The sequence below is a fragment of the Pteropus medius genome, unplaced genomic scaffold (assembly GCF_902729225.1).
Source record: "Pteropus medius unplaced genomic scaffold, Ma_sr-lr_union100, whole genome shotgun sequence".
Taxonomy (NCBI): Eukaryota; Metazoa; Chordata; class Mammalia; order Chiroptera; family Pteropodidae; genus Pteropus; species Pteropus medius.
The window spans coordinates 584,534-607,163 of NW_024346771.1; the positions used below are offsets into that span (position 1 = coordinate 584,534).

The 22,630-nt window shown below is 34.6% G+C and overlaps 1 protein-coding gene across 6 annotated transcripts in view; it reads right to left on the bottom strand.

The window, feature by feature from the left end:
* Positions 1-22,630, bottom strand: part of ATR (ATR checkpoint kinase) — a 136,248-nt gene that overhangs the window by 94,723 nt on the left and 18,895 nt on the right. For 4 of the 6 annotated variants that reach the window (XR_005655772.1, XM_039876468.1, XM_039876471.1 and 1 more), the window contains 12 exons: positions 20,963-21,840; positions 19,958-20,136; positions 19,291-19,482; positions 17,627-17,817; positions 17,000-17,155; positions 16,211-16,403; positions 15,722-15,984; positions 14,645-14,835; positions 14,463-14,563; positions 14,107-14,278; positions 13,086-13,256; positions 593-787 (listed from right to left, as the gene is read on the bottom strand). Coding sequence is in view for 5 of the 6 variants with exons in the window: in XM_039876468.1 (XP_039732402.1) it covers positions 593-787; positions 13,086-13,256; positions 14,107-14,278; positions 14,463-14,563; positions 14,645-14,835; positions 15,722-15,984; positions 16,211-16,403; positions 17,000-17,155; positions 17,627-17,817; positions 19,291-19,482; positions 19,958-20,136; positions 20,963-21,840 (2,882 nt within the window). In the remaining variant the exon portion in view is untranslated. The remainder of the gene's footprint in view (positions 1-592; positions 788-13,085; positions 13,257-14,106; positions 14,279-14,462; positions 14,564-14,644; positions 14,836-15,721; positions 15,985-16,210; positions 16,404-16,999; positions 17,156-17,626; positions 17,818-19,290; positions 19,483-19,957; positions 20,137-20,962; positions 21,841-22,630) is intronic. The other 2 variants (XM_039876469.1, XM_039876470.1) reach the window with 2 other exon arrangements.

Here is a 22,630-nt window from a genome sequence, read left to right on the forward strand (position 1 = left end):
GAAAGAGAGCTATTGCTACCATATCATAAAACACATGAAATAAATTAACATCAGAGAAAATAGTAGAATCACATGTGCATATCTGACAGGTTCTCCTCTTCCCATGTAGTCTCATATTCCTCAAAGATATCGTTGCTAGTGTAACACCAAAGAAGAAGCACAAGCTATAATTTTAAAGTAAACAACTAGCAAGAAACTGGGTCAAATTATAATCAGAGCACTAATTAACCAAATCAAATAACTGAAGGCAATTGCCTCTTTCTACGGATATAACTGCATGCGTATTATTAGTCAACTTACAATTCCAATCAATTAAAAAATTCTAAAATGAAATTAGCTGAGAACCTGATCCATGAATGGGTGATTATCATATGCCATTATGGTGACACGATCAAAGAAAATACAAAATAATAATTCTATTTAATAAGCTCCTCTAGGCCCAGGACAAAGCTTATTTACATAATACTATTTGAACTTACACAACTCTAGGATAGGCTATAAATTACCCACTCTCCTGCCTACAAGAAAGCTGTTACCACAGCTTTCCTATAATGCTAATTTAAACAAGAATAAAATATAGATATTTAATTACCTTCAGATAATGAAGGGCACGTTCTAATTCATCCTTGGAACAGGAACATACCAAGTGAGAAAAAATATATTTGAAGTTATTTATTAAAATCTCTCTACGATTGACATTTAATTGTTTTCCTAAAGTTCGAATGAGAGCAGAAGCTGCAGGGCTTGCTTTGGCAGCAAGATCAGGTAGCAGAACTTGTAAGGTCCTCTGAAAAAGAAATGCTATAATTACCAAAAAGTACATCTGTACAGGTGATAAAATATTTGCGTTAACTATGTGCAAAAATATTTTAAAATGCCACACGAATTTTAAATCCACATTTGACATATCTGAATTCAGATTTACCATTTATCCATTCAACAGATATTTTACTGAGCACCTACTATGATTCAGGCACTACAGACACAGTAGTGAAAAAACAGGCAAGGTCCCCGATGACATAGTTTACATCGTACAAAGAGACAGACAATAAATTAGCTAATATATAAATAAAAAAATAATTTTATTAAAATATATTCCTGCTCAAAAGCAGAGGTTCCAAGCCTGATTTATTGTTTGAGGTAATTTGGATTTAGACAATAAGCAAGAATAACCATAAATATAACACTTTAAGTTTTTTAAATTAAAAAGTTGGTGCCATGGTATTAAAGAAAATCTTTTTAACACAATCACTACCCCAACACAGCAACAAATCTATTTTGATTTTGGTCTATTTCCCTTAAGATCATATTCATAAAATATATACAAAATTCCAAACATAAGTTTTATTTATTAATTCAATGAATCTAATAAACACCTATTATATGTCGGTCACTATTCTAGGAGATGTTACAGTGAGCAAGGCTCAGGCCCTGCCCTTAGAGATACTTACTTACACCTTACTTGTGTTATATCTTCCAACTTAATATTAATCCTATAACACTATAAGGTAGTTTCTACAAAGTATTTACAATTTTTATGTGAATGGTCACATAATATTCTATTATCTAAATATTAGACATTTAGCTTCTTCTTAGGGTTTTGTTTAGTCTTGCTACTTGGAAAATGGTGCAGTAAAACATCAGTGCTTTTGGTTCCCAGAGTGGAATTACTGAATGAAAAAGTAAGTATATCTTTGAGTATATAATCCTATTTCCTTTCAGGATTTGACCGATTTATAAGCAATCTGTTTGTTAAAATAATACTGGAGGGGAAAATTCTGTATGAACCAGTACTATAATTTCTAAGCTAAGAGTAATGATATGCTTTGCCTTTGGGAAAAGGTAAGAAGAAGAAAATCTACTCCATCTATCTTGCAAATCTCAGCCCTAAGGCTTTGCAAACTCCATACTTCAAACTGACATCTGAATTCACAGAAGATCATCTATATCACTAGTTATCACTAGTTTTGTCCTATATTATTCCAACTCTGTAGGGGTAGAAATGATCATATTAGATTTTGCATTACCAATGAGACCAATCACTGCACTGTAAAGATATAAGGGCTCGGTTGGAGTCTCAAGGTGACAGAGTAGGAAAATGCTGTTGTGGACTCCTACCACGATCACACCAAAATTACAACTAAACTGTAGAATAATCTGAAGAACCATCTGAGGACTAGTTGAACAGAGGGTACTATGACTAGGGATACAGAAAAGCCACGTCTAGACTGGTAGAAGAATCAATAGGGATATATCAGCTGACTGTAGGAGAATCGATAGGGATATATCAGCTGAAGTCCTCCCTGAGAAGAGGTCCCAGCCCCACAGCAGGCTCCCCTGGCTGGAGCACCAGTGCCAGGAAGAGAGCCCTGACATCTAGCTGTGAAAATCAGCAGGGATTCCACCTGTCCCAGTGAGATAAAAGACTACTGGAAGGCCAGGCATCCTCTTAAAGGGCTGGCACACAGACTCTCTTGCTGCCAGGTACTCATCCTGGGCTCTGACGGAGGAACAGTGGTGCGAGAGATACCAAAGACATACAGGGAGAGACTGAGTTGTGTGGCTTCAGGGCTAGAGGGACAGTTGCCATTGTCCCTGCGTTGGGCCCTCTTCCTGTGTAGCTGGATGCCACCTTTCCTGTGTTGAGCCCTCATCCTATATAGCCAAATCTGAATCTGCATAGGCCTAGCAAAGTCTCCAGCATGGTGACTCCCTGGGACCCAGCCCAAACCAACTCAAGCACCAGCAGGTCTTTCAGCAGCAAGCAGCCAACCTCTGCCTGTGTTGCCTTCTTTCTTAAAAAAACTCTCAAAGAACTACAGGCCCCAGCAGGCTTCTGTGTGCCCCCAGACTTTAGCTGAGTGGCCCCACACTCAGAACTAGGGCCGAATCTGAATCTGCATTAACCTGTTGAACACCACTAACCCTACCCTATAGATCTCCCTGAGATCCTCCCTTATCCAACTCACATACTGCTCGAGGCTCTTTCAGCCACTGATCCTTACAAGCAGCAGGCAGGCTGCAGCAGGCAGAATCAGGCCACAGGGTGTTCCATACCTTTTATTCAGCTGCCTCAGGTCCAGTACTGCTGACAGCCAGACTCAGTTTGCAGTGTGTCCTCTCTCATGCACCTCCAGGCCCAGAACAGGCACTTACCAACCACAGATCACTTTGTAGCTCCTACCAGGTAGCCTCAAGCCTGTTATAAGCTGCAGCTGACCTTGACCGGCACTGGAGCACCCCCCAAAAGGCCCCAGAACCAACACGCCTGGCTTCAGACGCAACAAAGCACCACCCAATTATCATCCCATAAGCAGCACACCCAAAGGGTGGTCTCATCAGTCACCAGAGCCTGATGAGGCAAATCTTACTCTGTGGGGTCAACCCCGCAGAGCACTTTGTAAACTGTATCATGGCCAATCCTCACAGCCAGTCAGCCTAGGAACAATCTCACTCACTGACATTCCAATAGCAAAACAAGGCTCAACTACAAAAGGAAGGCACACGCAGCCTACACAAGGGACACGCCTGGAGCACCCAGCTCAGGTGATTAGGGAGACTGGGCCCCACAGGACACCTACTACATAAGGATACCCTGCCAAGACTGGGAGGCGTAACAGATCTACCTAATACATAGAAACAAACACAGAGAGGCATCCAAAATGAGGAGACAAAGAAATATGTCCCAAATGAAAATAAAGAACAAAGCTCCAGAAAAAGAACTAAACAAAATGGAGACAAACATAATAGATGCACAGTTCAAAACAGCTGGATATGAAGAATACAATAACTGAAATGAAGACTACACTAGAAGAAATCAAGGTACCAGAAAATACCCACTCAGAACAGCAAAGAAAAAAATCTTTAAATGAGGATAGTATAAGAGACCTCTAGGATAACATCAGACATAACGACGTTCGCGTCATAGGGGTACCAGAAGGAGAAGAAAGCAAGAAATTGAAAACCTATTTGAAAAAATAAGAACAGAAAACTTTCCCGATCTAGTGAAGGAAACAGACATACAATCCCAGGAAGCACAGAGAGTCCCCAACAAGATGAAGCCAAAAGGGGCCCACACCAAGACACACCATAATTAAAATGCCAAAGGTTAAAGACAAAGAGAATCTTAAAAGCAGTAAGAGAAAAGCAATTAGTTACCTTCTAGGGAGCTCGCCTAAGACTGTCAGAGGAAAGGCCAGAAAGGATTGCCACAAAATATTAACAGTGATGAAAAGCAAGGACCTACAACCAAGACTACTCTACCCTGCAAGGCTATCATTTAAAATTGAAGGACAGATAAAGACCTTCCCAAACAAGAAAAAGCTGAAGGAATTCACTGCCACCAAACCAACATTACAAGGAATGTAAAAAGGATTCTTGAAGGAGAAGCGGGGAGGAAGTGGGGGAGGGAGAACATAAATATGAATAAAATGGAAATGCCTACATACCTATAAATAATCACTTTAAATGTAAGTGGATTAAATGTTCCAATTAAAAGACACAGAGTAGCTGAATGGATAAGAAAACAAGATCCATACATATGTTATCTACAAGAGACCCACTTCTGACTGAAAGACATACACAGACTGAAAGAGATAAAAAAAATATTTCCTCCAAATAAACATAAAATAAAATAAAAGCCGGGGTAGTAATACTTAGACAAAATAAACTTTAAAACAACAGCTATAACAAGAGACAAAGAAAGACATTTCATAATAATAAAGGGATCAATCCAACAAATGGATATAACCCTCGTAAACATTCATGCACCCAACACAGGAGCACCTATATATTGATGAACATAAAGAGACTTTAATACCTCAATGACATCAATGGATTGACCTCCCAGATAGAAAATGAACATGAAAAAAGTGGCAGATAAATTTAATTAATATTTTTTGAGCATCTCACCCCCAGAAGGAAGAATACACATTCTTCTCAAGTACACATGGAACATTTTCCAGGACAGACAACATGATAGGCCACAAAACAAGTCTCAATAAATTTAGGAACAAAATCATATCAAAACTCTTCACCAACCACAATAGTGTGAAACTAGAAATCAATTACAAGAAAAAAAAACTGAAACACACAAATACATAAAGGTTAAATAATACACAACTATGAATGGATTAACAATAAGATCAAGAAAGATCTCAAAAGATACCTTCAGAAAAATAAAAATAAAAACACAAACCCAAAAATCTATGGGACAGTCAAAACAGTCCTAAGAGAGAAATTCATAGGAATATAGATCTACCTCAAGATACAAGAAAAATTTCAAGTGAACAATCTAAACTTACACCTAAGGGAACTAAAAAAAGAACAACAAACAAAGCCCAAAGTGAGTAGAAGAAAAGAAATAATAAAAATCAAAGCGGAAATAGGGTCTAAAATAACAATACAAAAAAATCCATAAAACCAAGAACTGGTTCTTTCAAAAGATAAACAAAATTGATAAACCTTTAATCATACTCCACAATAAAAAAAGAGAAATGATCCAATAAAAGCAGAAATGAAATAGGAAAAATCACAATTGACACCAGAGAAATGAAAAGATTATTAAAAAACATACTACGAAGAATTATATGCCAACGAATTGGACAATCTGGAAGAAACGAATACATTAATGGAAACATAGAATGTTCCAAGATTGAATCAACAAGAAAAAGAAAATCTAAACAGACTAATTGTTATTAATGAAATCAAATCAGTAATCAAAAAACAGCCAATAAACAAAAGTCCTGAACCAGATAAACTCACAAGTGAATATTACCAAACATTCAAAGAATTAACATCCATTCTTATCAAACTAATACAAAATTTCAAGAGGAAGGAAAGCTCCCAAGTTCATTTTATGAGGCCACCATTACCATGATTACAAAACCAAAGTCATTACGAAAAAAGAAAATTATAGGCTAGTACCACTGATAAACATAGGTGCAAAAATCCTTAACAAAGTATTAGCAAACTGAGTTCGCAATACATTAAAAAGATCATATACCACAATCAAGTGGGATTTATTCCTTAGATTCAAGATTGGTTCAAAATCCGCAAATCAATTAACATAATACACTATATAAACAAAATGAAGAATAAAAGTCACATGATTATATCAATAGATGTAGAAAACATGTTTGACAAAATTCAACACATTTAAGGTAAAAGCTCTCAGCAAAGTTGAAATAGAAGAAACATACCCCAACATAATAAAGACTATATATGACAAATCCGCATGTTAACACCACATTCAACATGGAAAGCTAAAAGCATTTTCTTTAAGATTAGAAACAAGACAAAGATATCCACTTTCACCATTTCTATTCAAAATAGGACTGGAAGTCCTGGCCACAGCAAGCACACAAAAAAAGAAATAAAAGTCGTCCAAATAGGAAAAGCAGCAGCAAAAGCATCATTATCTGCACATATGACACTATTTATAGAGAACCCTAAAGAGTCCAACAAAAACTATTAGAATTCACAAATTAGTTCAGTAAAGTAGCAGGATACAAATTAATATTCAGAAATCAGTTGCATTTTTATAAACCAATAATAACCTATTAGAGAAATTAAGAAAACAATCCCATTTACTATGGCATCAAAAAAAAAACAAAAACAAACCAGAAACTAGGCAGAGTGAGAGACATCCTCAGATCTCTCCCCTTGAAACAACAATAAGCTGAACATCTAAAACTCAACAAAAAACACCCAAACTGCACACCAGCACGTCTGAGCGTGGGATCAGCGCATAAGAGCTACCACAGATCGGAACTCTGGGTGCCAGGTGGTGGACTGGAAGAAATAAAGAAACTGCCTCCCTCAGCTGCCGAAGCTCCTTACTGGAGGAGGGGGAGGGATGAAGGTGCAGAGACTTCCCTGATCAGCCTGCCTGGAAGTGCCCAAATTTCTAGCAGCCGGCAGCAGGGCCAAGTCATCAGGACAGAAAACAGAGAAACGGGACAGGACCGCAGAGAAACAACAGCTGATTTTCACCAGCCTGAGTTCCAAAACCGAAGCTGAACCACAGCCCCCAACTCCCAACCCAGAGGGCCCCTCCCCCCATACTCTCCAAGACCTATCACCAGCCAGAGGGGGATCTAAGCAAACGCTACCAAAACTGTTGGTAACACTGACAGGAACTGAAACTGAGAGTAGCAAGTATGATTAAGTATCTAAAAGAAAATAAAAAAGACATTTAGGCTTTATATAAAGCTGGAATCCAAGAGGCTTAGACACCACCTACTGGAAACCAAAAGAAAAGCGCCTTCTTTGCAGCAGGCTAAAGAAAGACCTTTATATTATAAATCTTTCTGGAAAAACAACAGAATACACTTCCATTTGCCCAGGTGGAGAAATACTCCATTAAACATCATGAACAACCAAGGTGACAAGGCATCTCAGAAAGAAAGAGAAAAATCTCCAGAAAATAAGCTGACAGACACAGAAATATGCGACTTAGAATTCAGGATGGTACTTATGAAAAAACTCAATGAGATCCAAAACAACTCAAATCAACAATTTCAGGAATTGAAAAAACAACTAGATGAGCAAAGCAAGGACACTGAAACCTCAAAAGGAACCAAACAGAAACTTTGGAGATGAAGAACACACTGCAAGAGCTGAAAAATGAAATAGCAAGCTTGGGAACAGAGTCAACCAAATGGAGGACGGGAACAGAGTCAACCAAATGGAGGACAGGATCAGAGATATCGAAGACAGAAATCTAGAAATAAATCAGAAGGAAGAAGAAAGAAACCAAAGAATGAAAAATAATGAAAGAAAAATACAAGAACTAGCTGATACCATCAGGAGAGGAAACATAAGAATAATGGGCATTATCGAAGGCAAGGAAAAGGAGCAGGGACTAGAAAGCATTTTCAGACAAATAATGGACAACAATTTCCCAAATCTAAAGAATGAGCTGGAGCTTGGAATTCAACCAATTATCTCAACCCAAAAAGGTCTTCACCAAGACACAAAGTATCAAAGTTATCAAAAATCAACAACAAATACAGAATTCACAGGGCAGCCAGGGAAAAGAAGACGGTAACTTATGAAGGAAAACTCATTAGAATATACGACTATTCGCAGCAGACCTCACGAGCCAGAAAGGAATGGAATCAAATATTTAAACTATTAAGTGAAAGGAACTACCTGCCTAGAAAAATGTATCCAGCTAAGCTCTCTTTTAGATATGAAGGAGAAATTAAGACCTTTTCAGATGCCTGCATTACGAGAAATACTGAAAGGTGTCAGCTCATCTAAAACAAAATAACAACAAAAAAAATACATAACTGGCAGTAAAGTGACAATCAGGCAAAAGAAGCAGAGGAGTACAACCCTTACTAAGAATAGGGCATTATAAGCTTAAATAATAAATAGAGAATTACTATAGCAAGGTAGTAATGAATATTCAGCATACATAGAGACAAACTGAGATAACAATGACTGAAAAGGAGAGGATTCAAAGTCCAAATTCACAACGGGGAAAGGAGATAAGGCACACACAGAAGACATGAACAACTGCATAGATATAATTATCCTTTTCATATTCATAATAGTAACCACACACCAAAGATTCAGAACTGAAGTATGTAACATAAAACAAGAAGAACCAGAGGCAAAACCAACAAAAGCCAACCAAAATAAAGAAAACAGAAACACGAGGACAAGGAAGCAATGGAAACACCGAGCTACCAGAAAGCAAAAGATAAAATACCTATGATCATATCAATAGATGCAGAAAAAGCCTTCGACAAGATACAGCATCCATTTATGATAAAAACACTTAATAAAATCAGTATAGAAGGAAAGTATCTTAACATAATAAAGGCCATCTATGACAAACCCTCAGCCAACATTATAGTTAATAGTGAAAAACTGAAAACTTTCCCTCTAAGATCAGGAACAAGGCCAAGCTGTCCACTATCGCCATTGTTATTCAATATAACACTGGAGGTCCTAGCAAGGGCAATCAGACAAGAGAAAGATACAAAAGGCATCCAAATAGGGAACGAAGAAGTCAAACTGTCACTATTTGCAAATGACATGATTCTCTACATAGAAAACCCTAAAGACTCCAAAAGAACACTATTAGAAACAATAAGCAAATACAGTAAAGTCTCTGGATACAAAATCAATGTTCAAAAATCCATAACATTCCTATACTCTAATAATGAAGTGTCAGGAAAAAAAGTGAAAAAAAATGTTCTAATTGCAACAAAAAGAATAAAATACCCAGGAATAAATTTAACAAAACATGTGAAAGACCTATATAATGAAAACTACAAGATCCTATTAAAAGAAATCAAAGAAGATACAAAGAAATGGAAAGATATTCCTTGTTCTTGGACTGGTAGAATCAACATAGTTCAAATGGCCTTATTATCTAAAGCATTTTACAGATTTAATGCAATCCCCATCAAAATCCCATCAGCATTTTTTAAAGAACAAAAAATCATCAGATTTGTATGGAAGCACAAAAGACCCTGAATTTCCAAAGCCATCCTCAGAAAAAAGTATGAGGCTGGATGCATCACTCTGCCCAACTTCAAATTATACTACAAAGTGACAGGAATCAAAACGGCATGTTATTGGCAGCAAAACAAACACATGGACCAGTGGAACAGTATTGAGCATCCAGAAGTAAACCCACATTTATATGGGAAAATAATTTTTGACAGAAAAGCTTAAAACATGTAGTGGAGAAAGAAAAGCCTCTTCAATAAATGGTGCTGGGAAAATTGGAAGGCCACCTGCAAAAGAATGAAACTAGACTTTTGTCTATCACCACACACCAAAATTAACTCAAAATGGATCAAAGACCTGAATATAAGACCAGAATCAATATAATTCATAGAAGACAACATAGGAACTAAACTCAAGGATCTTGGACTTAAAAAGGATTTTATGACTTTGACCTCAAAGGCAAGGGAAAAGCAAAAATAAATGAATGGGACTATCTGAAACTAAAAATCTTTTGCTCAGCAAAAGAAATTGGCAAGGTAAAGAGACACCCATCTGAATGGGAAAATATATTTGCAAGCAATGCCTCCGATAAGGGCCTAATATCCAAAATATATAAAGAACTCATACAACTCAATAACAACAAAAAAAACAAACGATCCAATCAAAAAATGGGCAGAGGACCTGAACAGACACTTCTACCTAGAGGACATACAAATGGCCAACAAATATATAAAAAGATGCTCAACATTGCTAGCTATTAGGGAAATGCAAATCAAAACCACGATGAGATACCATCTCACACCTGTTAGAATAGCTATAATCAATAGGACAAGTAATAACAAATGTTGGAGAGGATACAGAGAAAAATGAATCCTCATATACCGCTGATGGGACTACAAATTGGTACAGCCGCTATGGAAAATAGTATGGAGGTTCTGAATTGATCTAGCATATGATCCAGCAATCTCTCTACTGGGTATTTTACCCTAAAGACTTGAAAACCCATATCTGAAAAGATATTTGCACACTAATGTTCACAGCAGCATTTTTCACAGTAGCCAGGACATGGAAGCAACCGAAGTGTCCCACAATAGATGATTGGCTAAAGAAGCTGTGGTACATATATACAATGAAATATTACTCAGCTATAAGAAGTGATGAAATACTGCCAATTGTGACAACATGGATGGACCTCGAGAAAATCATGCTAAGCAGAATAAGCCAGACAGAAAAATTTGAAAATCACATGATATCAGTTATATGTGGGATATAAACCTAAAATCAATAAATGAACAGGACAAACAGAAACTTGGGGACATGGGCAATAGACTAGTGGTTACCAGTGGGTAGCGGGTGGGAGAGGAAGGAAGAGGTAGACAGGGTAAAGGGGGTTAAATATAGGGGGATTGGGGAAGGGTGAAATGGTAAAGGGGATCAAATATATGGTAGCTGAAGGAAACTGGACTCTGAGTGGTGATCACACAATAGAATAAAATAGATGTAAAATTATAATGTACACCTGAAAATTATATAACTATAATAACCAATGTTACCCCAATAAGCTTAAAAAAAAAACAAAACCTAGTAATAAATTTAACTGAGATGGTAAAATACCTGTACTCAGAAAATTATAGGACACTGAAAAAGAAACTGAAGAGGATAGAAATAAATCGAAGCATATACTGTGCTCATGGTTAGGAAGAATTAACATAGTTAAAATGTACATACTATCCAAGGCAACCTACAGATTCAATACAATCCCTATCAAAATACCAATAGTGCTTTTCACAAAACTAAGACAAATAATCCACAAAAGACTCTGAATAGCCAAACAATCTTGAAAAAGAAGACAAAGTTGGAGGTATCATGATACCTGATACTAAACTATACTAGAAGGCTACAGGAATCAAAATAGCATGTTATTGGCATAAAAACAGACAAAAATCAGTGGAACGGAATAGAGAACCCAGAAAACAAACCTATGCCTATGCTGTTAATTACTCTAATACAAAGGAGGCAAGAATACAATGGAGTAAAGACACTCTATTGAATAATAGTGTGAGAAAACTTGACAGATACATGCAAAAAAATGAAACCAGCACACTTTTTTACACCAAGTACAAGAATACACTTGAAATGTATTAAAGACTTAAAGATCCAAAACCATAAAACTCCTACAAGAAAACATAGGCAGTGAACTCCCTGACATGCTCTTAGTAATATTTTGCTTGGGCAAGTGAGACATAAGAAAAAATACACAAATGAGATTATATCAAACTAAAAAGTTTTTGCACAGCAAAAGAAGCCATCAACAAAATGAAAAGACGACCTACCAAATGGGAGAAGATATTCACCAGTGATACATCCAATAAGGAGTTAATGTCCAAAATGTATAAAAAAACTCATACAAGCGAACACCAAAAAATAAACAAATCAATTAAAAAATGGCAGAGGATTTGAATAGACATGTCTCCAAAGAGTACGAATAGATGGCAAATAGACATATGAAAAGATGCTCAATGTCATTATGTCAGAGAAATGCAAATTAAAAATACAATGAGATATCACCTCACACATGTCAGAATGGCCATCATTAATAAATCAACAACAAGTGTTGCTGAAGATTTGGAGGAAATTCATTTTGTTGATGGCTTCTTTATGCACTGTTGATGGGACTATAAATTGGTGCAGCCAACAAGGAAAAGAACATGGAAGCTCCTCCCAAAATTAAGAATAGGACCTTATGATCCAGCAATTCTATCTCTGGGTATTTATCTGAAGAAATCCAAAACAGTAATTCGAAAAGATATATGTTCCCCTATGTTCACTGCAGCATTATTTGCAATAGCTAAGATATGGAAGCAACCTAAGTGCCTATCGATAGATGATTGGATAAAGATGTTGTACATATATACAATGGAATATTACTCGGCCATAATAAAGAACAAAATCTTACCATTTGTGACAATATGGATGGACCTAGAGAGTCCTAAGAGAAGTAAGTCAGTAGAGAAAGACAAATACCATGTGATTTCACATTATGATTTCACTTATATGTGAAATCTAAAGAACAAAATTAACGAACAAAAAAAAACAGAAACAGACTCATAGATAAAAAGTGAAAAAAGTGAAGGGATTAAGAAATACAAATTTATAGTTCCAAAATAGTTACAGGGATGTAAAGTACAGCAAAGGGAATATAGTCAATAATACTGTAATAATTATGTATGGTGCTAGATGATTACTAGACTTATTTGGGGGATCACTTTATACAATATGTAAATGTCTAACCACTATGCTATATACCTGATACTATTATAGAATACTATCAACTCTTATTGAAAAAGACATAGGGCTCAGTCAACAGAATTAATTATCATTAATTAGCATTATCCTTCATGATAGCTAACCACATAAAGCAATGACTCCAATCAACATGAACTTAAATTTTATAACATAAATAACATCATATCACAGTCAAAAGAACACTTATTTGAAATTCTAGAGTCTGTAAGCTCCTCAATGTACTTGCCAGATTTTCTTTTAAAAAAATCTAGAATAAACAGAAAATATTGAATTGATAACCTCAACTAAGTCAACTATACTACACGACTTACAGTAAGGAAACGATTAAGATCAGGAAAGTCAAAAACATTGGCAATTTCAGACAAGGTATTTAAAGCCATTTCTCTTTGGTGAGCCACATCTTGTTTTCGCATCTCAGCATTCTGGCACGGAGTATTAGGAAGTGCTGTCATCTGACTGGAGTGGAGGGATTCCACCAAAAACTAGAACAAAATGATTTGTTAATTTTCACACAAGGAAGAAAATTCAACTAATACTTTTTAAGGTAACATAAAGCATAGTATCAGGCGGTGTTCTATACACATCTGAATTAACACTCATTTAATTTTTATAACCTTAATGAAATAGGTTATGTATAATCTCCCTTTTACAGATAGAGTAACCAGCCTCAGTTAAGAAACTTGAATATCTTGCTTAGGATTACACCAACACAGGGCAAATTCAGTACTGTTTTAAAAATTTATTTATTATTATTTATTCCTGTAGCACCTGGTCTTCCTAGGTAGTCTCCCATCCAAATACTAACCAGGCCTGACCCTGCTTAGCTTCCGAGATCAGACTTCAAGCTTGTTCGGGGTGGCATGACCGCAGACCATGGACCGTGGCTCCACTAGGGCACAAAGCCAAGACTTTCTGTGTGTAAAGCAGACATGCTAACCGCTACACTATGGAACCACATCCCAAACCCAGTATTTTAACATATCGTAATATTTTAGCCATGAAATGTATCAACCTTTTTTAAACCAAAAGCTCTTTCTTTCGCTAAAAGGCTAAAAAAAGAAAGGCATCTCTTAACAGATTACCAACAGATTACCATGATAATCCAATATATTACTGTAAGATGATTTTTCCCCTCTCCCATTTACATTCTACATCTTTAGTCCAAGATGTTGAAATATAAAACTGCCAAAATTTAGGTTCTCTTAAATAAACTGAATACACTATGTTAAAAAAATCTTTTAAGGCAAGAAAAAAAAAAACATATACATGCTGCTTTTTTATTCTCGCAAAGCATTGCTATTTCCTACAGTCAAGGCCAATGCTGACTCTCACCTGACAGATAGGCTTCTTATACTGGCTGAAAAAATTTTGCAGCTTAACACTTTTAGCTGCAACCAGAGCTCTAATTTCTGTGTATGCTGCTCCAGAGACAGATGCTGACTTGGATAGTAAACAATGCAATAAGTGCAAGAGTGCAAATGGTACTAAATCTCCTTTTGCTGCCCTAAAATTAAAAAAAAAGTTATCATCAGTGTCTCAAAAATAAATGGAAATCCACAAATAAATCCATGCTGATCTCACATTTCTTTGTATAATATGACATCTCTCATATCACTATTTCTAACAACAGGCAAATAAAAAAGAAAAATGGCCAAAATAAATAAGTATATAAATGCTATGAAATATACCTTCCAATATCCCCTGTTGTAAGAATCAAGGTATCCTTCAACTCATTATTTCTTGAGATTTGAGCACGTGTATATGCTTCCTTCATTCTTAAGACAAAAAGCTAGCACAATAAAATTAATTAGTTAAATTTTTTAAGCCAGGTTTATGAAAATATAAATGTTTAAAAATAAAAATTATCAACCTCTTTTATAAATCCATCTTCAGAGTCCAAGGATTCCAATATATGCTTGATATTTCCACTAAAAGCCACTCTAACATCCTTGTCTGGATCTTCCATTAAATTTAATAAAGTTCCAAGAACTGTTTTTACATCTGTTTCATCTTCTCTAAAATCAAGATGCTTACAAAGATGATACAGATTACCTAAAAAAGCTAAAGGGAGAGAGCATATAATACCTAATTTAATGAATTAAATTAAGCTTTACTGTAAAAAATATTGTTAATAATACACTACATAGAATTCTAATTTGCCTTCAATATTTAGTATTTAAATTTGTAGAGCACATAGAATTGTGGAGGATTAAAATAAATGCTTATAATTTTAAATTTTCTTTATATTTAATGTTATAATTTAAATCTAAAATAAATTCCAGAATTTTTTAAGTTGTAAAATGACTAGTCACTGAGATTTTATATGTTGCTGAGCCAGATTTAAAAGCACATTTTACTAATCCAAAGAACTGTGAACTAAGGGCAATTTTAGCCTGTTAATTTTACATTAAAAGATTCAGGAAGTCCTAGAAACTTGCTATCACATATTGTTTTGAACACTTGAGAAAAAGTTACAATTTAGAACCCAAACAAATGGATCTGCCAAGTAATTGTGTAAATTTCAGGCTCCCAACAAACCCATCCACTGGAAAGTGGTCAAGAAAATATAATTTATAGTCCTCAATTGGGCAAAGTATCTAAGTATTTGAAGTTCTACAGGTCCGAAGTAGTGGCAGGTCATACTGTAAGATGTTACCTGATATCACTCCTAAAGAAGATACAGAATACTGAACTTCACGATATTGAATAAAACATCAGGTATGCCCCCATTATTCTGTCAAATCACGAGAGCATTTTAAGAATCCAGAAATTACTTCCCTTGTTAGTTGTTAGATACTAATACTAGACTTCCCATTTGTAAAATCATTACATGAGCACTGAATTTATCAAGCAAGTCTAATTTTTTAAGGCTTCAGGCTAATTTTATCACTGATTTTTAAAAAAGAGCTTAAATAGGTTTTAAAACTTTAAATAACAAGCCACTCACCAAGTTTCACTGGACTAGGTGTTTTTTTTTTCAATAAGAAAAGTAATGGTTTGAAAACAGAAGCTTTTAGTAGAGAAGATGAACATTCGTGTTGAGAAGTGACTTTTAGGCTCTTACAGAAGAGGTCGGTATGTCCATGTTCAGAAAAAGGTTCTGTTAAAGAACTTGTCAAATAAAACATGCCATGAAGCGTACAGACAAGTTGACCAAGTATAGAAGCAAATTCTTTCTTGACAATGTCAGAATCATCTTTGACTTTATCTCTAGGGGAGGAAAAAAAGTTAATAAACCTTCTTGCTTAATTTTGTGGTCTAAATAGTCCTAGTTAATTTGGGGCAAAAGTACTGATTAGACAAAGCCTGCAAGAAAAAAATTTTAATTCTAAAACTAAAAGCAGTATTTCCTCTACATACCCAGCAATTAACATAAATTTATACACATGATCTTTCCAATCAAGTTATATATTCAAATTAAAGTATTAATACATACATAAGAATCTTGGGAACTCTGAGACAAGAGTTCTGTTTCTGCAATAAGATAAAAAATCCATTAACACAACTAGCTCGGATTACTTCATGGGAGCTCTGCAGGGCCCAGCTGTAAACTGACGTTCTCCATTCAAAGAATATTCTTCTTGGTAACAGAGTTAGAAGAAACACACATCGTGATTGTGCCTGCGGTGCTAAAAAATTAAGTCTATTAAATAAAACTTCTAAGTGTTAATTATCCATACACACACATACACACGTATAGTCATTTTTTGTTGTAAAGTCAAATAACACGCGAAATATATATATTTAATTTAATTAAAAGCTCTCTTTCCAAAAACAAAGCATATGCACTTAAAAGAGTCTTTATGCAACATTACTACGTAATCAGGGAAATGCAAATTGAAAATCACACCCATCAGATAATGAAAAAAAATGTTCTTAGATAGTTACCTCCTTGATTTTTTTTTCTTCTTTTTAGATAGCAAAAATTTTGAAGTGTGACAATGAAGTGTTGGTGCGGATGTGAAACAATGAGAACTCCCATATTTTGCCAACAGGAATGTAAATTGGAATGACATTTTTAGAGAATAAAGTGGCAGAACAGAGTTGAGGATGTACAAATCCTACAAATTTTAACTTTTTACATGTCTAACCCCTTTTTTTATTATTAGAAATGTACCTCCTCTTTGAACTATTGAAATAATAGAAATGTTAAGTGTTAGAAGTCCCATATAGAGATAAGTTAAAACAAAATAAACCAGACACATAGAATTTTGTGACCACTTACAGAAGCTATCTGAAATCCTCTGGCTTAATGTTAGCAGATTAGTGGCAAATGTGGTCAACTTTAAAGAGTCATCATCAGAATGGGAATAAATCCATGGAAGTGAGAGCATTCCACATAAATTTTCCAGAATATGATCTTCAAATGAAGTTTTAACTACTGAAACACAAAACAGGTGATTAATTATATCTTTTCCTTAATCATATCTACCTGTGCCTTTTTTCCAATAAAAAGATGTTCAAAACATCAAGTAGAATTAGAACGAAAATTCAATAAACAGGAGTTCTTAACATAAAGATGATGTTCTGAGGTCTGTGATTTCTAAAAACTTAAATGTCACCATAAAAACATGCATCTATACATTTTTAAGAAGGATCATAGCATTCTTCAGATTCTCAAATCAAAAAATTTAGAAGTTATAATTGCTATTGACTGAAAAAAGATAAATCAAAATATTACACAAATAAATGTGGAACTTGGAAATTACTGACAAGCATAGCAGAACTGATATCAGAAAACTTGTGGCTATTCCAAATATTTGTTCCTTTGGGCCTTATGCAAAAGAGAAAGCCTACTTCTACACTGATTATCTTTAAAGGTTATTTTGATCTACTGCTTATTTGTACTCACCTTGAATATAAATCAAAGCATCATATATTTTTATCACTTTATCAATAATTGTCTCCAGGTCAGGTTTCTGAACAGATTCTAACAAACTTCTACAGCTCTTAAGCATTTTTGTGTAAAAATCCAAAGACATCCAAGTTATCATTATTGAAGGTTTCTTTTTACATTTCTGTTGATAGTCCTCGAAATTATGGCTGCAATTAATACATTTTTTAAGTTGAAGAATTAAAATGAATTGTTAGTCAAACCTAATATTGTAGTAAGGAAAAAGAATTATGAGCATAAACTAACCTTTTTTTTAAACCAATTCAAAGTAAATATGCAAATCAATGAATATGTTATTATTTTTTCTTCCCCTCTTTAATTCTGCCCCATCTCCATCCCTGACCTATAGATGTTGCCATTTCCCCTTAAGAACTGGATCTCTGAAGGCGGGTCATCTCCTCCCACAGTTCATGGAATACACCCGGGGCCTGGGACCCCTGGTGCACTCAGGGGGCCTAGCACACCCAGGGTGTATGGTCAGTGGCTCCATTTGGGGCGCAAACCCAGGACCTTCTACATGTAAAGCAGACATGCTAACCACTACACTATGGAGCCACCCCTGACGTTATTTTAAGTTTAATCTCTTTATGTCTGTCTAAATCACTCTCAAGATTTGGTAATTAAATTAACCTAGGATATTTAAATGTGGCATTACCAGGCTTGCCTGTATAATTAACTGGCTTAGTAAACTCTTTCTTAATAATAGGAAGAGGTTAGACTTCAGCCTAGTTAGTTATTCCTTCAAGTTATCTCAAATTCCAATTAATGCGATGTGAATTAATATAGTTTCTTTAAAAACACCTCTATGACTTTGTATTGGCTAGTTAAGAGTGAATTAGAAAATACAGAATGATCATGTATAAAATTAACAAAGTGTTGGTCTATAATGTGCACTAAAATTAAGACTAAATGTTCAGAGAAGGTTCACACTACTTGTTTCTTCTGATAGAGTAATTAAACTATATTAAGAATATTGAACCAAAAATATACCTCTCAAGAGTTCTAAATTCCTATTTTTTTAATCAGAGAATGCTTTTTATTTTCTTTAATTTTATCAAATTTATTGGAGTGACATTGGTTAATAACATTATATACATTTCATGTGTATTCACCACTCAAAGTCAAATCTCCTTCTGGAGATTTGACCATATATTTGACCTCCTATACCCTTTTCTATCTCCTCCCCACCCCCCTTTCCCTCTGGTAACCACTATAAAGTCTTACTCTTGTTATCAAAGAGAAACGTTCTTTTAACTTAATGTCTAAAAGAACAACGGCTTTTGAGTTGTATAAAAATGTGTTTTGCTACTTTGTAAATATGTATGCCTAGGAAAGTTAGTTTAGGCTTCCCACCCAAAAAAAAAAAAAGCCTCAATTTCTCTGAGCCTCAATTCCTAATTTGGGAAGTGGACATAATAGCATTTACCTCACAGAATTGTAAAAATTAAGTTATGTACAGTATTTATCACAGTGCTTAGCATTTAGCAGGTACTCAATAAAAAACAAATTTCTATTTCATTGAAAAATTTGTGTTCTAAGATCACACAAATCAAGTGAATGATGTTTCTTAAACAATAAATCCAAATTTACTAAACCCACCCAGAAAATACAAGTTGTTTTACCAGTCCATGTTTTGATGAGAACAATGAACAGTACACAAAGCAGTCAGCTGTAGGACAACAGCAATTCCTTCTAAAGTCTCAATAACAGAATTCTTTAGACTACTGTATTCAAGGAAAATCTGAAGGGATTCAGCTTTCTGTTTCAGCGCACTCCATAATATGCTTTTGTTGTTCATATCCACATGTTTAATTCTGTAATTAATTATAACCACAGCATAAATGTATTTATACTTAAGTTTGGTTCAAATGTGAAAAATATTTCGAACAAAAGATAACATGTAACGTCAGCTACTAAACTTTATCCTAAGATTTAACACAACTTTCAGGACTGGAGAAAACATGCAAATTCTTTGGCCACATGACAAAAAAATATTTATTTGTTCATATTTTTTTTAATTATTGATAGATATATAGTTTCAGAGATTTTTCATATATTGAAAAGTTAAATTAGACAGGCAAGTAAAGGCTTTAAAAAGTCTTTTAAGTAACCATATTTAACCATGAAATCTTTCATATTAGAACTATTAAAATATTTTAAGCATTCTTTTGACTACCTTTAGAAAAACAAATATTCTTTGTGTATTTAAGTCGAAACATTAAGTAAAGGTGATTTTTAAAAGTGAATAAAATTTTACTAAATGACTAAATAAAACAATGAAGGTCATACTCCTCAGTCAGTTTTGGTGCTCTTTTGGAAGAGTTTAAAGATGAGCTGAGTCGACGCCTTTTGGGTGATATTCCATCACTATTACCACTGAGGTTTTCCTCTTGAATTTGGCACTGAACCTCCTCAATTATTTCCATACTTTCCATTTTTAGGGCTGCATAAAGTGGGCCCAACAAATACTAAGAAAACAAAAATAATTTCAAAAGCTATCTCTTAGAAAATATGTTTATATTATTATTCACAGACAACAAAAGTACATTACATAGTAGTTATATGTTTTCCAATAAGGTAAATTTATTTTGGAGTCTCATGAGACAAAACAAAGGCCTACGTTAATCTATATTATTTCATAGTTTTTATATACATATATCTTGAACTACTATTATTCTATAGTCTTAGCATAACAAATCCTTTTCCCTATAACCTGTTTTTCCTTCTATCAAATGCCATAAATTTCTTATTCTATAAGAAAATTACTAACTTCTTACAAACTATAAATCCGGAAGTCTTATAGATAAAATAAGGTGAAATATTTAATCAAGTTACTGCATATCTGACTAATTCATTGTGCTGCTAATCTCCCACAGTCCAAATAGGAAAAGAGGCATAATTTGGCATGACTTGTACCATGTACCAATAGGTTTTCTAAAAGTGACTGATTTTAGCCTGTCAAAGATATAATCTATGTGAGTGTTCAAAGCTTTTGCAATTAAGTTGATAACTGGCCTCCTTTTAATTAATAATGCAATAAACACACTTATACTTCACAAATTCTTCTTTCAATCATTCTACTCTATTGGCAGTTTATTAACAACTTAGTAAACAAATCCGTCTAAAATCAAAGTAAAAATCCATTAAGAGAGCCAAAGTAGATTATGAAAATCATCCCATTCTAAGTGTACATTGTTAAAGACATTCTATTTTCTCACTATCACATCTTGCATATATACACTAAACCGAGGGAAAAAGTACATACTTAACAAATTAACCTTAAAAATGACTTACCTCTGTTTCTACCTGAACTCCAAGCACATCCACAAGAGCTCTACAAATATTTCTCACATAAACCTTTCTGACTTGTAAAGCAGATTCATACCCAGCTGGCACATATTTAAGGAAATACTGCAGTAAGTGGCACAAAGCTGCTTTTAGCAAGTTGGACTTAAGCCGCATAAGCACACCATTTTCAAACATGACACAGAGCTTTTCCAGCAGCATATTTAAATATACAGGCTCAATATTTCTATAAGATTCTGCTTCAAAGGGGAACAGAGTCTTTATCAGCTTTGATAATGGCTCTTCATAGAGCTTCAATTGGTCAGCATCCATTTCTACAATGTGTTTTAATAATTCCAAAAATGAGCTGAAAAAAGTGCTGGCTGGTAGTGCTGGTAGTCCTCCAAGCTCAAAGAGTTCAGTTAAAAGACTAATTGCTAAGGCTTTAATTTTTGGACTACCACACTCCAGCAGAACACAACCTATCCGCCAAAGTAAGAGCTCTTGCCTTCTAAAAAACACAATTGCAATAATACGAATGAGAACTGTTAATAAAGTGACTTCAATAAATTCTAAATTTTCCATATTCATGAACTGCAAAGGAGCTGGTTGTAAATATCCCACATGTTCATTTAGTTGACTTAAAAATCGGCTAACTACCACTGGCCATTCCACAAACTGTCCCATTGCATTTCTTCTATGGAGGTAAATCAAGTCTTCAAAAAGATGTAATAATTCCTTTGTCAGTACTCCAAAAATAGCAGGACTCTTGCTTTTAAAAAGAAATAATAATGAGCAGATGACTTCACAGATTTTCTTGTGTAACATATGACAGGATGGAGTTGCTGCAATCCGCAGAAGTCTTGTTATGATCCAATTACTGAAGTCTTTGAAATAAAGATATTAAACAAATAGATCAGAACTACTAATTAATTTGGTAAATGCTTAATAATTTACTTTCAAAGTAGAAACCACTAACAAAATAGTCTAAAACATTCCCTAAACAATGGAAATATAATAGTAATTTAGAATACCAATTTTGGAGTCAAACAGGAAAGGTCCTAGCTTTCTACTTACTAGTTGTGTGAACATTTCATTTCTCTGACCCTCTGCAACTTCATCTATGAAAAGGAAATAATGACATCTACTTTATCAGTTATCGTGGGGATCACATAAGATATGTGAAATTCTCAGCATAATGCCTGATGTTAAATAAACACTCAAAAAGTGGAAGTTATAGTTATTACCACCCCTTCAACAAGTATATAGAGTGGTAACGTGGTCTTAAGTACACAAGAACAAATAACAGTCCTCTCCTCATAAATCCTATAATAGTTTCTCAAACTTTGTGTCTGAACCTGAGATACATTTTATATCATGACCCAGTAGAGATATGCATGTTTATTTAAATATATAAAACAAAAATTTCATGAAACAGTATTTATTCTTATACACAGTATATTATGATACTTTCTAGTCTATTTTATTTCATTTTCATAACCCACTAATGGGTCATGATCTACTGTTTTAAAAAACAGTGTGGCAAAGAATATAGACAAACAGGTATTTATAATACGGTTTAAAAACCACTATGATAGAGGAAATGCAGAACACTCTATACTAATCAAGCATTTAGAAGGAACAACTAAGCCAGTCAGTCCTAAGGCTGGCAATCAG